This window comes from Schistocerca nitens, chromosome 9 (genome assembly GCF_023898315.1).
Source record: "Schistocerca nitens isolate TAMUIC-IGC-003100 chromosome 9, iqSchNite1.1, whole genome shotgun sequence".
In the NCBI taxonomy this organism is placed as follows: Eukaryota; Metazoa; Arthropoda; class Insecta; order Orthoptera; family Acrididae; genus Schistocerca; species Schistocerca nitens.
The window spans coordinates 16,602,292-16,619,924 of record NC_064622.1 but is presented as its reverse complement, the minus strand read 5'-3'; the positions used below and the strand labels follow the sequence as shown (position 1 = coordinate 16,619,924).

General features: G+C 39.1%; 1 protein-coding gene across 34 annotated transcripts in view; it reads left to right on the top strand.

Annotated features, from left to right (window-relative positions):
- The first annotated feature begins 1,109 nt into the window (after positions 1-1,109).
- Positions 1,110-17,633, top strand: part of LOC126203013 (UDP-glycosyltransferase UGT5-like) — a 972,471-nt gene continuing 955,947 nt past the window's right edge. For all 34 annotated transcript variants that reach the window (XM_049937217.1, XM_049937222.1, XM_049937220.1 and 31 more), the window contains exon 1: positions 1,110-1,213. In XM_049937217.1, coding sequence (XP_049793174.1) covers positions 1,208-1,213 — 6 coding nt within the window. In that variant the 5' untranslated portion in view covers positions 1,110-1,207. The remainder of the gene's footprint in view (positions 1,214-17,633) is intronic.

The following is a 17,633-nucleotide window of genomic DNA, read 5'->3' as shown; positions in this document are numbered from 1 at the left end:
ACAAGGCTTTTTTCATAAATTCAGGATTATTATTTCACGTCGTTCAGTTCGTTTTTAAAGTTGTTTTCTCTTCATCCGCACACTACTCCTATCCCAAAAATTACACTCATGCTAAATACTGTCATTATTTACAGCTATAGGAGTGCGAAAATTTCGCACCGGTCAACTGTTTACAACCAATGCTCAGCTGACTGACACCGGGAAACCAGATGTAATACCATGGATAAACTTAACGCCATCTGATCCCAGCATGCCTCTTCGATTGACAAGAAGACATTTGAAAATGAGCCGGCTGCAGTGGCCGAGCGGTTCTAGGCGCTACAGTCTGGAACCGCTTCTTCCGCTACGGTCGCAGGTTCGAATCCTGCCTCGGGCATGGATGTGTGTGATGTCCGTAGGTTAGTTAGGTTTAAGTAGTTCTAAGTTCTAGGGGACTGACGACCTCAGATGTTAAGTCCCGCAGTGCTCAGAGCCATTTGAATCATTTGAAAATGATAATTGTATTTGCGATGACTATAAACACGTCGCAGGGCGAAACGCTTCAAAGAGCAAGAGTGTATTTACCAAATCTTGTCATTACTTAATGACAACTGTATGTAGCCGTATCAAGGTTAACTTAATCGACTGCCATTTTTGTATCCCTTAAAGAAAATGAAAAACAAAAAGTACACGAAGATTACAATCTTACGCATTGTAATACACTTTAAGGAATTTCGTTCAAAATAATGTTCATGGAATGATTGTCATACAACACAAAGTGTAGCTATTCTGTATTCGACGGATTTTAATCATGAACGAAATTTTCGTATTTATAACTGTATGCAAGCTGACAAAGGTAACTGATGAACTAATATACAACGTTTAAACGCTTTTACGGAGAGTAATTGACGTCCAAAATAAATCAACAATTGAGGTTTAAATTTCAGCAGAAGACAACAGGAAGTCGTAGGGACACTAATCCGTTTCACATGACAACCGCATATCTTATCGTCGCATCCACTAGATGTAAGCAGTTTTGCTATCTGTGAGCTCACGTGAGTGTGACGCCGCTGTGTCAAGCACTTAAAACGATGCTCCTTTATCGGGCAAGGCCAACCGGCTAAAGAGGCGGGACGACCTAAGTCAGTCTGGCTTCATTCGGCAGTCGCAACGCACCAGCACGGATAACGCTGCTGGGCCGAAGGAGTACACGGAATATCGACGCACAATGGAAGTAAGTTGGCAGCACTGCTTGATAAAACTGATATGAAACTGGCTTCGTCGTACCAGCAGCGTGTGTGTTCAGTGTACGTAGTGTTGTTGCTGAGCGAGTCGACAATGTGGAAATGCGCTCTTAAGATATAGGTTGTGTGTTAAGGGGTAAGGGGACTGATCCGTGAATACTAAGGGAAACCGTGAAAAAACTGTTTTCCAACAGTGTAACTCAAAGAATATGATTTGAAAGCCCATATAATGCTTACCATCTGTTAAGACATCTTTTGGGAACATCTTCGTGTCTGAACCACAGCTTTAGCTCTCACACTTTTTTTAATTGAATTTTTTTGTTGCAAGTGAAATAAACGCTTGCTAATTATTAATGTACACCATAGGTACACATGAGTCAAGATACAAACGAAGTAGAAGGTTTATTTTTTTCCTGTAAGTTATTTACACTATCATCTTTAAAGCAGACTATTGAAAAGATGGTGCTGTCAGAAATTGGGGCACAAAAAATTTTAAGTATGATTATCAAATACTTAAGAAATGAATTCAGTGTTTTTCTTCAAAAAAGCATTTTTTTCAAAGGTAAGTCACAAGAGTAGTCTGCTTTGTAGTTAAGCATGTTTTGAGACAGTATACAAAACTACAGCTCTCTGTGTTTAGTAATTTTTTCGCCTGAGTGTACCACAACGTGAAATAATTTAACTTTTGGGAAATTAAAGTTAAAGTTAAAACTTGCTTTTTCTGTTAAACTTGCATGGCACTAATGCATCCCAGGTACCTATTCATCTCGTTTCCTGTGTTTCTCTTCCTCCCTTCTACTTTTCACTCTTCTTTTTCTTAATCTTGCTTCTTTGGTGGTTTCCAACACTGATTTTTCTGCTTCGAAGAGTCCCCTTCGGTCAATGTCTATTAGTGCTGTATGCATATTTACATGCACACCCATCAGCTCCATAACATTAAGCCTTGGCATTGCACCGACGTTGAAACATAGAACAGCATCTAGCGCACCTATTTTCAAAGTATTTATTCCTACCAGAACAGTTTTCGGTGTCCGTTCCCATATACAATTGTTGAAACTTTCATTTGGATTTTGAGTCCTAGCTGGCCGTTTTGGCCGAGCGGTTCTAGGCGCTACAGTCTGGAACCGCCCGACCGCTATGGTCGCAGGTTCGAATCCTGCTTCGGGCATGGATGTGTGTGATGTCCTTAGGTTAGTTAGGTTTAAGTAGTTATAAGTTCTAGGAGACTGATGACCTCACAAGTCCCATAGTGCTCGGAGCAAAATGGTTCAAATGGCTCTGAGCACTACGGGACTTAACATCTGAGGTCATCAGTCCCCTAGAACTTAGAACTACTTAAACCTAACTAACATAAGGACATCACACACATCCATGCCCGAGGCAGGATTCGAACCTGCGACCGTAGCAGTCGCGTGGATCCGGACTACAGCGCCTAGAACCGTATGACCACCGCGGCCGGCTGTGCTCAGAGCAGTTTTTTCAAAAGCCAAAAGATAAAGACAGTCCTGATCATTCATTACAATAGTAATTACAGTTTTATGCACAAATTCTGAGCAGTAAAAGAAAATGCACACGGAAGTAGTGGATTTCCATGCAGTCTTGAAGTACTGTGGTCCTTCCAACGGAAAGACAGTACTGACTCTTGACATGCAGACAGAGCAAACCCACAGCAGAGTCAGTCGAAGTTTTGAAGAATATTGGTAGGTAGGTCATCACAGAGCAGACCTATAGTATTTCTTGTAGAGATAATGGTATTTGTGGGCCACCACAGGTGCAGACCCACTGTACTCCTTGTAGAGACTATGGTATTCGTGGGCCACCAAAGATGGAGACCCACTATAGTCCTTGTAGAGATGGCAAGCAGCCATCCGTTGCGACTGTGCGGTCCACAATCACCATCGAAGAGTCTTGCAGATAATATAGCAAGTTCATGAACCACCACTTGTGGACTCACAAAAAATAAATAAATAAATAAATTTGAAATGCCCTTCGAACCAGCAATGCTGTTAACCAGTCCCTTACTGAATTATCAACACATGTGATAGCACTAACAGTCCTTTTTTCTAACTTCTCACATATTGTGCATATACTGTGACCAACAGAAATGTGTGCACTGAAATGAAAACCTACTATTTACTTAATTTGAAGAACTGGTGTCAATTACAATTTTATGACATGAGAATACATCTATAAAGGTACAAAAAACATAATTAAGAACATTAGTAGTAAACCAGGTGTTACAAAAGAATAGAAATAAGCGTATACATGAGTAGTATAGGAATTGTGACACAAGCAGATAAATGAAAAAAAAGAGAATATTTCTATACCTACATGGATACTCTGCAAATCACATTTAAGTGCTTGGCAGACGGTTTATCGAACCACCTTCACAATTCTCTATTATTCCAATCTCGTATAGCATGAACGAACACCTGTATCTTTTCGTACGAGCTCTGATTTCCCTTATTTTATCGTGATGATCGTTCCTCCCTATGTAGGTCGGTGTCAACAAAATATTTTCGCATTCGGAGGAGAAAGGTGGTGATTGGAATTTCTTGAGACGATTTCGTCGCTACGAAAATGATGTCCAGTCCAAATCCTGTTTCATTTCTGTGACACTCTCTCTCATATTTCGCGATAATACAAAACGTGCTGCCTTTCTTTGAACTTTTTCAATTTACTCCATCAGTCCTATCTGGTAAGGGTCCCACACCGGCCAGCAGTATTCTAAAAGAGGACGGACAAGCGTAATGTAGGCAGTCTCCTTAGTAGGTCAGTTACATTTTCTAAGCGTCCTGCCAATAAAACGCAGTCTTTGGTTAGCCTTCCCCACAACATTTCCTATGGGTTCCTTCCAATTTAAGTTGTTTGTAATTGTAATACCTAGGTATTTAGTTGAATTTACGGCTCTTAGATTAGACTGATTTACCGTGTAACCAAAGTTTAACGAGTTCCTTTTAGCACTAATGTGGATGACCTCACGCTTTTCGTTATTTAGGGTCAACTGCCACTTTTCACACCATTCAGATATCTTTTCAAAATCGTTTTGCAGTTTGTTTTGATCTTCTGATGACTTTATTAGTCGATAAACGACAGCGTCATCTGCAAACAACCGAAGACGGCTGCTCAGATTGTCTCTCAAATCGTTTATACAGATAAGGAACAGCAAAGAGCCTATAACACTACCTTGGGGAACGCCAGAAATCACTTCTGTTTTACTCGATGACTTTCCGTCAACTACTACGAACTGTGACCTCTCTGACAGGAAATCACAAGTCCAGTCACATAACTGAGACGATATTCCATAAGCACGTAATTTCACTATGAGCCGCTTGTGTGGTACAGTGTCAAAAGCCTTCCGGAAACCCAGAAATACGGAATCGATCTGAAATGCCTTGTCAATAGCACTCAACACTTCATGCGAATAAAGAGTTAGTTGTGTTTCACAGGAACGATGTTTTCTAAACCCATGTTAACTGTGTGTCAATAGACCGTTTTGCTCGAGGTAATTCATGATGTTCGAACACAATATATCTTCCAAAATCCTGCTGCATATCGACGTTAACGATATGAGCCTGTAATTTAGTTGATTATTCGTATTACCTTTCTTGAATATTGGTGTGACCTGTGCAACTTTACAGTCTTTGGGTATGGATCTTTCGTCGAGTGAACGGTTGTATATGGTTGTAAAGTATGTAGCTAATGCATCAGCATACTTCGAAAGGAACCTAATAGATATACAGTCTGGACCAGAAGACTTGTTTTTATTAAGTGATTTAAGTTGCTTCACTACTCTGAGGATATTTACTTCCACGTTACTCATGTTGGCGACTGTTCTCGATTCGAATTCTGGAATATTTACTTCGTCTTCTTTTGTGATGGCATTTCGGAAGGCTGTGTTTAGTAACTCTGCTTTGGCAGCACTGTCTTCGATAGTATCTCCATTGCTATCGCGCAGAGAAGACATTGATTGTTTCTTGCCGCTAACATAATTCACATACGACCAGAATCTCTTTGGATTTTCTGCCAGGTTTCGAGTCAAAGTTTTGTTGTGGAAACTGTTGTAACCATCTCGCATTGACGTTCGCGCTAAATTTCGAGCTTCTGTACAAGATCGCCAGTCTTGGGGATTTTGCGTGTGTTTAAATTTGGCATGTTTGTTCCATTGTTTCCGCAACAGAAAATAAAATTGATACTTGGGCATAAAAAAGAAAACATAACAGAATAAGTAAGATCTAAACATCTTTCCAGAGTAAAGAACAGGTTGTATTTGAAGATAACAGTACTCCTCATCATAGTAAATGCAGCTTAGTATTAGAAAAATTCTACAATATAACTCTTATCAGATGAACACATAAAGACAGGAAGAACATAGACACACAAGGGTACACATAAACATATAGCGGAATAACACAGAAGGAAAGGACAGGGTTTGTTTTCAGTAGAACATTTGGTACTGCAGTATTTATCGTATTTCATTTTCAAACAACACATTCTTTAGAATGCGATTATCACTCTGCAGCGGAGTTTGAGCTGATATGAAACTTCCTGGCAGATTAAAACTGTGTGCTGGACCGAGACTCGAACTCGGGAGCTTTGCCTTTCGTGGGCAAGTGCTCTACCAACTGAGCTACCCAAGCACGACTCACGCACCGTCCTCAAGCTCTACTTCTGCCAGTACCTCGTCTCCTACCTTCCAAACTTTACAGAAGCTCTCCTGCTAAAGTGCGCGTCATTTACGACGGCGGCCGAGTTTAGGTTCGTTCTGCGCGTCTGACGTCACAAAACACAGTCAGTCAATGAACAGAGAACGACGTTGCCAGAGCTCGACTGGTGTGCACAGCTCGGACGAGTGTCTTCAATTTTAGAAACGTTCAGTCATAAATAAAGTAATTGAACAAAAGCAGTGTCTTGATAGCAGACTTTCTTTTATAGAAAGTTTGGAAAAAGCATTCTTTATACCAATTGCTTCATATTCTATTAATTAATTAAACCAAACAAACAATAAGCATCCTACTTCAGGCGATAGCAAGAAAAGGTGTTTGTATTATTCCCACTAACCGCTTTTTTGCAATAAAGAACAGCAGTAATTGTTTATTTCCTCTCGTACTTCGACGAAACGTGAATAATTTATAATCATACCAACAGTGTTTGTCGGTATTTTGCGTGACATATTAAAGTCCTCTGGGAGATCTATTAAATGACGAGCTGCGTTAGCGTAATGGTTAAAGTGTTTTGTTACTAAGCGAAAGGTTCTGAATTCAAACCTCGTTGGGTGCTTAATATTTTCTTTATTTACAAACAATATCGAAGTGTCTAACTTCATGAATTTTAACGCTATTTTGTCGAAAGACGACATGTTGAGAAACGTGGCTGTTGTACTTAAGGTTTATAATTTATATAAAAAACAGCTACCAGCCACATGTGGCTGGTAGCTGTTTTTTATATAAATTATAAACCTTCATGAATTTTATTCGTTTGAATGCAATTTTTTGAAATTTCTAGTGGCAACTAAAATCGACCATACGGAAAGTATGCCCTATGGACTTTTACCTATGCAAACTCTTCAAAATTTCGTGCAATGGTTTACTACATCTAATGCTGCACAATAACTGCATTGAACATCGAAACAAAATTAAGTCATTTATGGGGGGGAAGGTATCAGTCAAGAAGATGTGTAAAAATCAAATTTTTGGGCCAAATAGTTTTTGTGAATTCGAATGATAAAGTGTGTCAAAGCAGTTGAAACACCATGTATCTGCACAGGCGAGCGAGTGGCCGCGCGGTTAAAGGCGCTACAGTCTGGAACCGCACCACCGCTACGGTCGCAGGTTCGAATCCTGCCTCGGGCATGGGTGTGTGTGATGTCCTTAGGTTAGTTAGGTTTAAGTAGTTCTAAGTTCTATGGGACTTATGACCACAGCAGTTGAGTCCCATAGTGCTCAGAGCCATTTGAACCATTTTTGCACAGGCGAGCAGTGATGACAAAATCGCACACAGCACGGAATGCGGGTAGCACGTCTCTTTAGCAGCGAAAGGGTTAATGCGGCCGTGGTGGCTTTACTTCATAAACTGCGCGCTCCCCCCTAAACGTAAGTTTACGAACTATACTATACTATGGCACTGATTCTCTTGGCGCGTGCGTCATTTGCAACTGCCAACACAGCAATCTCCCGCGTCTGGGCAGGCATGCGCGAACCGCCAAGATAAAAGAATTCAACTACAGCAAAAGTAAAGCTGTGAGGACGTGGCGTGAGTCGTGCTTGGGTAGCTGAGTTGGTAGAGCACGTGCCTGCGAAAGGCAAAGTTCCCGAGTTCGAGTCTCGGCCCGGCACACAGCTTTAATCTGCCAGGAAGTTTCAACACTTTCTTTACTTCTCGGAGATCTCCCTTAGTTCATCATTATTCCCAAAGAGCCCCATCTACGCATGCTTTGTGTATTAGTATTTTCACGTATTTTTTATCTCCATATTTGTTGTCAAGAAAATCCTACCTAACCCTGTTGTCCCTAAACCCTACTTTTCTATTTAGACCCTCTTTCAAAATAACTATTTCTAATTGTACAATACTCTTTTTTGGCCCAAATCTTTTTCATATAACTTCTCAATGCAGTCTTTCCCTATTCTTCATAGATAATTTCTTATATAATATCCCCTTCTTAAGCTAATTTAAATCTACTGAGTTCAGATACATAAACTAAGGGACAAGGCAATGCAGCAGCATAAACATTAACACAAACAAGAACAAGAAAAAAATGCAAAGTGGCAAAGCAAGCTGCAATAAATGTAAATCAGCAAATCAAATGCCCCATGTGCAGCAATAAGAAAAATAAGTCAGTAGTAAAACCGGCTTAGCAGATAATACAAAGTGAAATTCAATAGCACAATGCCTGCCAAACAGCAGAAGCAAAAGCAATAAACTATACCTAAACATGACAAAGCTCAAGCAGAAAAAATATTACAGTAACGATAGCAATACAGATAAAGGAAATGTCTGTTGTTGTTGTTGTTGTTGTGGTCCTCAGCCCAGAGACTGGTTTGATGCAGCTCTCCATACTACTCTATCCTGTGCAAGCTTCTTCATCTCCCAGTACCTACTGCAACCTACATCCTTCTGAATCTGCTTAGTGTATTCATCTCTTGGTCTCCCTCTACGATTTTTACCCTCCACGCTGCCCTCCAATACTAAATTGGCGATCCCTTGATGCCTCAGAATATGTCCCATCAACCGATCCGTTCTTCTAGTCCAGTTGTGCCACAAATTTCTCTTCTCCCCAATTCTAGTCAATACCTCCTCATTAGTTATGTGATCTACCCATCTAATCTTCAGCGTTCTTCTGCAGCCATTTGGAAAGCTTCTATTCTCTTCTTGTCCAAACTATTCATCGTCCAAGTTTCACTTCCATACATGTCCACACTCCAAACAAAGTACTTGCAGAAACGACTTCCTGACACTTAAATCTATACTCAACGTGAGCAAATTTCTTTTCTTCAGAAACTCTTCCCTTGCCATTGCCAATCTACATTTTATATCCTCTCTAATTCGACCATCATCAGGTATTTTGCTCCCAAAATAGCAAAACTCATTTACTACTTTAAGCGTCTCCATTCCTAATCTAATACCCTCAGCATCACCCAATTTAATTCGACTACATTCCATTATCCTCGCTTTTCTTTAGTTGATGTTCTTCTTATATCTTCCTTCCAAGACACTGTCCGTTCCGTTCAGCTGCTCTTCCAGGTCGTTTGCTGTCGCTGACAGAATTACAATATCATCGGCGAACCTTAAAGCTTTTTTTCTTCTCCATGGATTTTAATTCGAACTCCGAATTTTTCTTTTGTTTCCTTTACTGCCTGCTCAATATACAGATTGAGTAACATCGGGTATAGTCTACAGCCCTGACTCACTCCCTTCCCAACCACTGCTTCCCTTTCATGCCCCTCGACTCTTATAACTGCCATCTGTTTTCTGTACAAATTGTAAATAGCCTTTCGTCCCTGTATTTTACCCCTGCCACCTTTAGAATTTGAAAGAGAGTATTCCAGTCAACTTTGTCAAAAGCTTTCTCTAAGTCTAGAAATGCAAGAAACGTAGGTTTGCCTTTCCTGCCATGGCTTATTAAACTGATAGTTCGATAATTTTCACATCTGTCAACACCTGCTTTCTTTGGGATTCGAATTATTATATTCTTCTTGAAATCTGAGGGTATTTCGCCTGTCTCACACATCTTGCTTACTAGATGGTAGAGTTTTTTCAGGGATGGCTCTCCCAAGGCTATCAGTAATTCTAATGGAATGTCGTCTACTCTCGGGGCCTTGTTTCTGATTAGGTCTTCCAGCGCTCTATCAAAATCTTCACGCAGTGTCGTATCTCCCATTTCATCTTCATCTACATCGTCTTCCATTTCCATAATATTGTCCTCAAGAACAGCACCCTTGTATAGACCCTCTATATACTCCTTCCACCTTTCTGCTTTCCCTTCTTTGCTTAGAACTGGGTTTCCACCTGAGCTCTTGATATTCGTAGAAGTGGTTCTCTTTTCTCTGAAGGTCTCTTTAATTTTCCTGTAGTCAGTATCTATCTTACCCCTAGTGAGATATGCCTCTACATCCTTACATTTGTCCTCTAGCCATCCCTGCTTAGCCATTTTGCACTTCCTGTCGATCTCATTTTTGAGACATTTGTATTACTTTTTGCCTGCTTCATTTACTTCATTTTTATATTTTCTCCTTTCATCAATTAAATTCAATATATCTTTTGTTACCCAAGGATTTCTACTAGCCCTCATCTTTATGCCTACTCCATCCTCTGCTGCCTTCACTATCTCATCCCTCAAAGCTACCCATTCTTCTTCTACTGTATTTCTTTCCCCCATTCCTGTCAATCGTTCCCTAATGCTCTCCCTGAAACTCTGTAAAACCTCTGGTTCTGTCATTTTTTCCAGATCCCATCTCCCTAAATTCCCACGTTTTTGCAGTTTCTTCAGTTTTAATCTAAAGTTCATAACCAATAGAATGTCTATTTATACCTTAATACCCAGGTCACATCTTAGCACTAGAGGGATGCATCACAATAATTGATTCTACCAAACAAGTTACCAAGTCGATGAAAAAAATTATGTATGCAATTCCTCTGAAGGTAAATGTTTATTTACATCCTAACATGTATATCAGTTCTCCTTCCTGTACTTCTTTTGTTTCCTAGTTCTGCCCTTTTTTTAAGAAAGTAGACCATGAAATTATTATTTAATGGATATGTAGACGGAAATTATTTACTTTAGTGCATCTATTAATTTTTTCCTGTATGTTAACCAATGCTGCAGCGCAGCTAGAATCTAGATATCAAATAAAATAGGCAAATATATACAAAGCAAAGTATAAAGATGTCATTCATTAGCCATATGGCATTTCATAAGGCAGTAAAAAAAATCTCTCAACTAGAAAGACAGTACTCATAATGAGGTGTGTAGACATAAGATATTTCATAGGCATTTCAGTATATATCAGAAAGTACGAGATTCAAAGAGTACTCATATGTTTTCAAGTATGAGCGTGTCGTGTTTGCGATGCTTTCTACAAAGAAATTTCAATAGCGAGGTTAATTGTCTCTTTTTTTCTACACTTGTGCCTCTGAAAGGCCCAAAGTAATGGTTTTTTTCCAGGCGACAGTCGTGCAGCTGGACGCCTACAGCGCGCAATGTCTAGGTCACTTACCTACTTTACTGAAATGTTTACGACAGCAGTTTCCACTACTTTGACAGTTAGATGCCAATAAAAATTTCACAGGTCGCAAATTTACGTTAGAAGTGTGCAGAAACAAAATCTCATATATAACAGTGTCTAAAACATTTTCCATCGGCATTGTGGTACTCACATTCACACACACACTAACCCTTCACAATGATCACAACCACACCTCGACATCACAATACACATCGTCGTCGCAATAACATCATAACACCATAACCAAATCTCAAAAATGTCGTAGCTTTCTTCAGTAATTTCAAATTCTCTAAAAAAATTGCTCTAGTAGTATCACAGTGGTTTCTCAAGGAAATATGAACAGTTCTCAAAATGCAGACCAAATACAATTTCATAAATGTGAAGTTATCCAACTGTGTATACATGCTGGCCGGTGTGGCCAAGCGCTTCTAGGCACTTCAGTCTGGAAACGCACAACTGCTTCGGTCGCAGGTTCGAATCCTGCCTCGGGTATAGACGTGTGTGATGTCCTTAGGTTAGTTAGGCTTAAGTAGTTTTATGTTCTAGTGAACTGATGACCTCAGATGTTAAGTCACATAGTGCTGAGAGCCATTTGAACCATTTGTAATTACGTAAACATGTGTCACTGACATAGGAAAAAAAAGTTTGTCTCTCAGAGAAATATGGTCTGTTAGAGAAATATGGTACTGATGTGTGAAACTGAATAAGCAAATACCATATTAGCTAGGGCTCCTAGTGCTTGCCACACACTTAGTACACAAATTAAGCATACTCCCCTGAGGGTTATTGCAATTATGACCTCGGAAGATGAAATATATCACTAAAAACCTTCACTGTATCACTGTAATTCAAGAATTTTTCTAAAATGTTCCAAGTAGCTCTAAACTGTGCGTCTTGCTGTAAGATAATTTATGTCATTACTTAACGGTAAAACTGTGCCAAGTGTCGTATCTACCGCCATCCATAAGCAAAGTTCTGCAGTAATCAATGTCATAAACAAAAGTGAAATGCTATGCGTATAGATGTCGTAGTTATTACGCTAATTGCCGTGATCAAGAAAATTCTGCACTGTAACGTATTGTTGTGTTACAGGAAAGGGTGTCTCATTGTAGCTATACCACAAAAGTTACTGCTAAAACATGTTTTACTTTTCAGGAGAATGCAGAAAAACTGTGCAGTCACAAAACAAATACAGTGCAAAAGTAAGAATGTAAATTGTGTCACTCATTAGTAGCGTCGTGATATAACCGTGTAGCTGTCAAACAAACCAAATAATAAGTTATCTGTAATCTCTCAGATACTACTTTAAATACAAAATACCTTTTTAAGTAAACCAAAATGTTGCATTATATTCTCATTAGCAGTCAATGTTCCAAATATGTAAGCACTATAGTCGTTATGTAATCCTGCAACCAACAAACAAAAATGTATACACAATAACACTGTGTTGTCCGTTCACTATAACAATGCATTCGTAATTACTGTCTAAATAAGTTCCCTAGGTTCTTGACTGGATAGTTAACTTCATTGCAGGTTCGAATCCTGCCTCGGGCATGCATGTGTGTGATGTCCTTAGGTTAGTTAAAGTTCTAGGGGACTGATGACCTCAGATGTTAAGTTCCATAGTGTTCAGAGCCATTTAGTTAATTCAAAACATTATTGCATGTTAACAGTTTCTAAGTATGACAACGCGTGATAGTAAAGTGAAGTGAAAAATTTTATGGCAAAGACTAAGTTAAAAGGAAGATTATCTCTCAATAAACGTTTTTACATGTGAAATGTGGTGTAGTCCTTTACTTTTCTTAGTATGCGGAGTTTCAACTTCAGCGCAATTATCATGTGGTATACGTCGGATCCTGTAAGGCTCATTGTAAATCAGAAAGAATTTATGACTCTTATGTGGCAATGAATGAGCTTTAATGAGATCTTTCTGACCATTATATAGTTTCTTTGCATTTGCTTTTCCGTGTAGTTTTCTCCTTTTGTCTGCTGCAGAATTTATATTTTTAGTAGCCAAATCAGTTATGTCTTTGTGTCGAAGTTTACATATATTCGGAAAAGGTAAAAGCTCTCTGATTCTGTTCGGTGGTTCTTCATTCTTCAGTTCTAGAATAGGTGGAAAAGCAGTGGAGTCATGAGGCATTTCATTCAGCACGTTTTGAAATAAGTGTACCTGTAAATATCTGTCCCAATACTGATGCTTTCTGTGACAATGAAGTCTGCAAAGCTTGTTTATTTCTTTCATAATCCATTCAGATGGGTTATAATGTGGTGAGTACAATGAAATAAAAACAGGTTTGACTTCGTGATTCCGAAGCATGCATGACCAAACAGCAGATCTGAATTGCGGTCCGTAGCAACGTGTCCAACTTCACGTACGAAATCTTTAAGAAAGGCGTTGGATACAGACGGTCCAGTGGCTTTACGTAACGGTGTGAAAGAAACAAATTTTGAAGTAAGTTCAACAGCGACTAGAACGTACGAAAATCCATTCGATGTTCTGACAAGGGGTCCCAAAAGATCAACAGCAGCAAATCCTTTTAATTTAGTAGGAATGATAGGAAACAACAGAGCACGATGTAAGATGGTAGATGGTTTAGCGTTTTGACAAAGTTTACAAATAGACAAGACTCTTCGAATTCTCTTTTCCATATTGTTAAAATAACAACTCGTCAGAAGAATATGATAACATTTTCGTGGACCAAAATGCGTAGCTGAAATGAATGTACCAAATGAGCTTACTAACAAAATCGTCAGGGATGCAAAGTACCCATAGCTTGGCATCAGCAGTGCAACGTTTGAAAAGTATGTTGTTTCTAACCAGATAATAATGCCGAATTTACGTGCTTGTCCTTTCATGCCATTTGCTTTTGATGTCTTTCCAAATCGGATCCTTATCTTGTTCATGAGCAATGTCCTTTAAAGATGTGGTGATGTTTTCAAAGGCGACTTTCTGAATGTAAAGAATACTGAAATTTTTTTCGAGGTTGCCGTCTGTGTTGCTTTTCTCAAGCCCAGCTGGTGAACGTGATAGTGCGACCGGAACAATGTTCTCCTTGCCGGGAATGTAGACTGTTGTGAAGTGGAATTCTTGCAGAAACAATGCCCTACGTTTAAATCTGTCATGATTTAATTTTGAAGATATAAGAAACTCTAATGGACGATGATCACTGTAAACCTTTACGTGTTTACCAGAAAGAAATAAACGGAATGTGTTAAATGCCCATACGATAGCTAAAGCTTCTAATTCAGTGACAGAATAATTTTTTTCAGGTTTTGTTAGCACGCGGCTAGCAAAAGCGATGATTTTTCTGAACAGTAGTGTCATTTTCTATGGCTTCTTTATATAAATGGGCACCAAGACCGACTTTAGAAGAATCCGAGACTTAGAAAATTGCGGACTTGTTTTTTTGTGGATGGAACTGGAATGGCTCTGATTGCTTTCAGCTTTTCAGGATCTGGATGAATGCCTTTAGAAGAAATAATGTGTCCCAAAAACTTCACCTTTGTCCTACCGAACTCAAACTTTTCCAAGTTAACTGTAATTCCAGATTCTGCAAAAATACGTAACACAATGTTGAATCTTCTGCTATTAGAATATCGTCCACATATAAGGTGATACGACGTTTTAAGAACTCAGGTAATATGGAACTTAGCCCACGAATGAATGCTGCCGAAGAAATTTTCAAACCAAAAGGAAGTTTCCGAAACTGATAACAAACGCCGAAACAAAGAAAAGCTGTGTATTTTCTACATTCTGGATGAAGTTCATCTAATAAAAGCTGCATCTGAGATCAATAGAAGACACCACTTTTACACCATTAAAATTTTGAAGAAGTTCTTCCAACGTTTGTGGTCTGTCTGTTTACGGAATGATGATAGTATTTATCTGCCTCGAATCTAACACAAGCCTGATCGATCCATTTTTCTTCTCAACAGCATGTAGAGGATTGTTGTATGAGCTTATAGCATGTTCAGTAATGCCCTCGTCAAGCATAGATTGTATTTCCGTTCTGATACAGTCCCTATAATGTGCTGGAACTACATATGGTCTGGCACAAAATTTAGTATGCTCACGAACACGAAACTGGTATTGAAATCCTTTGATTGTTCCTGTTTTGTGAGTAAAAACTTGCGAATGTGCTTGTAAAATGTCAAAAACGTCTTGCTTATTAGTGTCATTACAGTTCTCAGTTGTTTGGATTTTATTCTGAATTAAGTCATTAGTATCAAATACGTCATCAATATCATCCCTGTCAATACTTGCAAAGTGACTATTAGTGTCAAGTTCCGTCGAAAGTTCCGAACTGTTGTCTAACAAGAGGTAAAGCCATTTAATTTCCTCGTCATGATTTGAGAGCCAATCTTCAAATTTCAAAGCTATTGACTTACCCTCTTTCTCTAAACTTATTTCAGCATCGTGAAAGTTTAATATTGCTTTGTATTCAATCAAAAAGTCTGCTCCCAATATAATTTCCTTCGACAATAATGGAACAATAAGAAAGTTCATGGTGAATCTGTGGCTTTGACAAAAGAATTCTAAGTCAGTTTGTCGGCGTACATTTATACTTTTTCGAAAGATTGCACCTTGTAATTTAATGTAACGTAAAGGATGCGTGGGGCAATCGTTCGATTTGTTGCATTTGCTAAAAGCTGTTTCACTAATTACGGAAATGGGACTGCCAGAATCGAGTACTGCCGTAAATTTTACATCATTTACTGTAATGTGAACTACAGGATATTTAATGTTACTCTGTTTTACATTGTGTTCCTGGAGTAAGATGTCCCTAATGTTTTCCATTTTTACGTAATTAATAGCCATGGAAGCTACGTCGTCAGCTTCGTAAGTATGTTTTGTGGCTGCCAACAGTGTGAGTCATTGTCTACTGTCTCTTTGTTGTCGCACGTTGTTATTGGGATTCGGAGATCTAACCTCTACAATTTCAACTTGTCGAGAGGGCCCTCTCCTGTTTGAATCATGCCGATTTTGATTAACTTCAGGTCTGTCGTCATGATTAAAGCGTCTGTCGTCATGTCGGCAATTTCTATAGTTTCTTTCTTGTCGGTTATGTGATGGCGAATTTCTCCCAGAGTCGTAACTGCGAAGTGGACCGTTGCGTCTGAAGTCATTTTGTCTCCGTTGATAATAATTGTTCTGGTTCCAATATTGTCTGTTTCTACGGTTGTCTCTGTCAAATTCATTACTATGGAAATGCGATCTTTCCCTATAACTGTTGTTACTCTGCCAACGGTTGTCATATGGGTGGCGTCTGTTTTGGCCACGATTTGCGTTATGAAAGTAGTCTTGTCGTGTCCAGTTATTATTTCTGCCGTCATGAAATTGTGATGAATATGACCTGTAATTGTTGTGTTCCTGTTATCGCATTCCGCTACTATCAGTGTCTATTTCCAATTCTTGCAACTGTCCCTGAAAAGCTTCGATGTCGTCTTTGCAACGTCCTGCCAAAATAATATGTCGTAAATGTTCCGGCAATTCAATTAAGCAAATGCGGACGAGTTCCGAGGGACTGTACGGATTTGTCAAATACTGATTTTTGTGCAACATGTCTTCAAAATATTTTACCGGACTGGAAAATTCAGACTGTTCAAAATGCTTTATCATTATGGTGCTATGTTTTACGCGATCTTGAGTAGCTTGAGACCAATTTGCTAAGAGGAAGGCATTTTAAAATTCTCCTTAACTGTGACAATAGCGAATGACCGATCGTATTCTTGCAGCTGGTTCATTCTCCAAGTAGTCACACATAAATTCTAATCTGTGCTCTAATGACCAGTTCAGAGGAAAACAATGAGAGAATTGATGAAGCCACGCTTGTGGATGAATGTCGTTACCAGAACTCTTAAATGTGTAGTAATGAACAGCTTATAGCCAAAATCATCGTGGCAGCGGGTCGCAAATCGGTCGTTGTTACGTCGTATCGGCGGTTCCATCTCAAAATTCGGTGCACCTTGCCAATTTCTTTCATGATTTCAGAAATGCCCTGTGTTATTACTTTGTGGCTTTTCCGTATTTCTAAATCCTTCTTCTCGTGTCGGAGCGCGAGTGTCCTCTGAAATATGTAATTCTTGTATTACCTGCGCCAACTGATCTTGTAGTTCCCGGATTTCTCCTTTGTGTTGCGTATTAATTTGATTCTGATTTTGTTTGTTGCTCGTTCTCTTCTGTGTCAATAAAGGCTACCGGTCTTGTGTCATTCAGATCATCATCCACCTTTGTAGATAAGTCAGTGAACTGATAGGAAAGTTCGGCTACTTTCTCCGATAATGAACTAATTTCCTCCGTGTGTTTTCTGAACCAAGTTTCAGAGTGTCCATTTGTGTCGAAAGCGTATCTACTTTGTCCTTTAAGTTTTCCTGAGTTTTTGCAAGTTGCGTAACCGAATCGGTAAATGCAACTTAGTCAGTTTTAGCTTACAAAGTGTCGTGATTTTCATGAACAATAGTTTGCAGTTCTTTTATGGCTGCTTCGTGATTCTGTAATGCATTTTGATGACGCGGAAACATAGGTTGAAAATGCTTACAAATTTGTGTTTTTATGTCATTACAGACTTTTTGACATTTCGATTCGATTTTAAGTAACTCGGCAGTTAAATCTTCACGTGTTTGTTCAGGCATTTGTTCCATTGAGTCTAACTTTTGAAGCTTTTGCTGTGTTTGTCTCCGATTT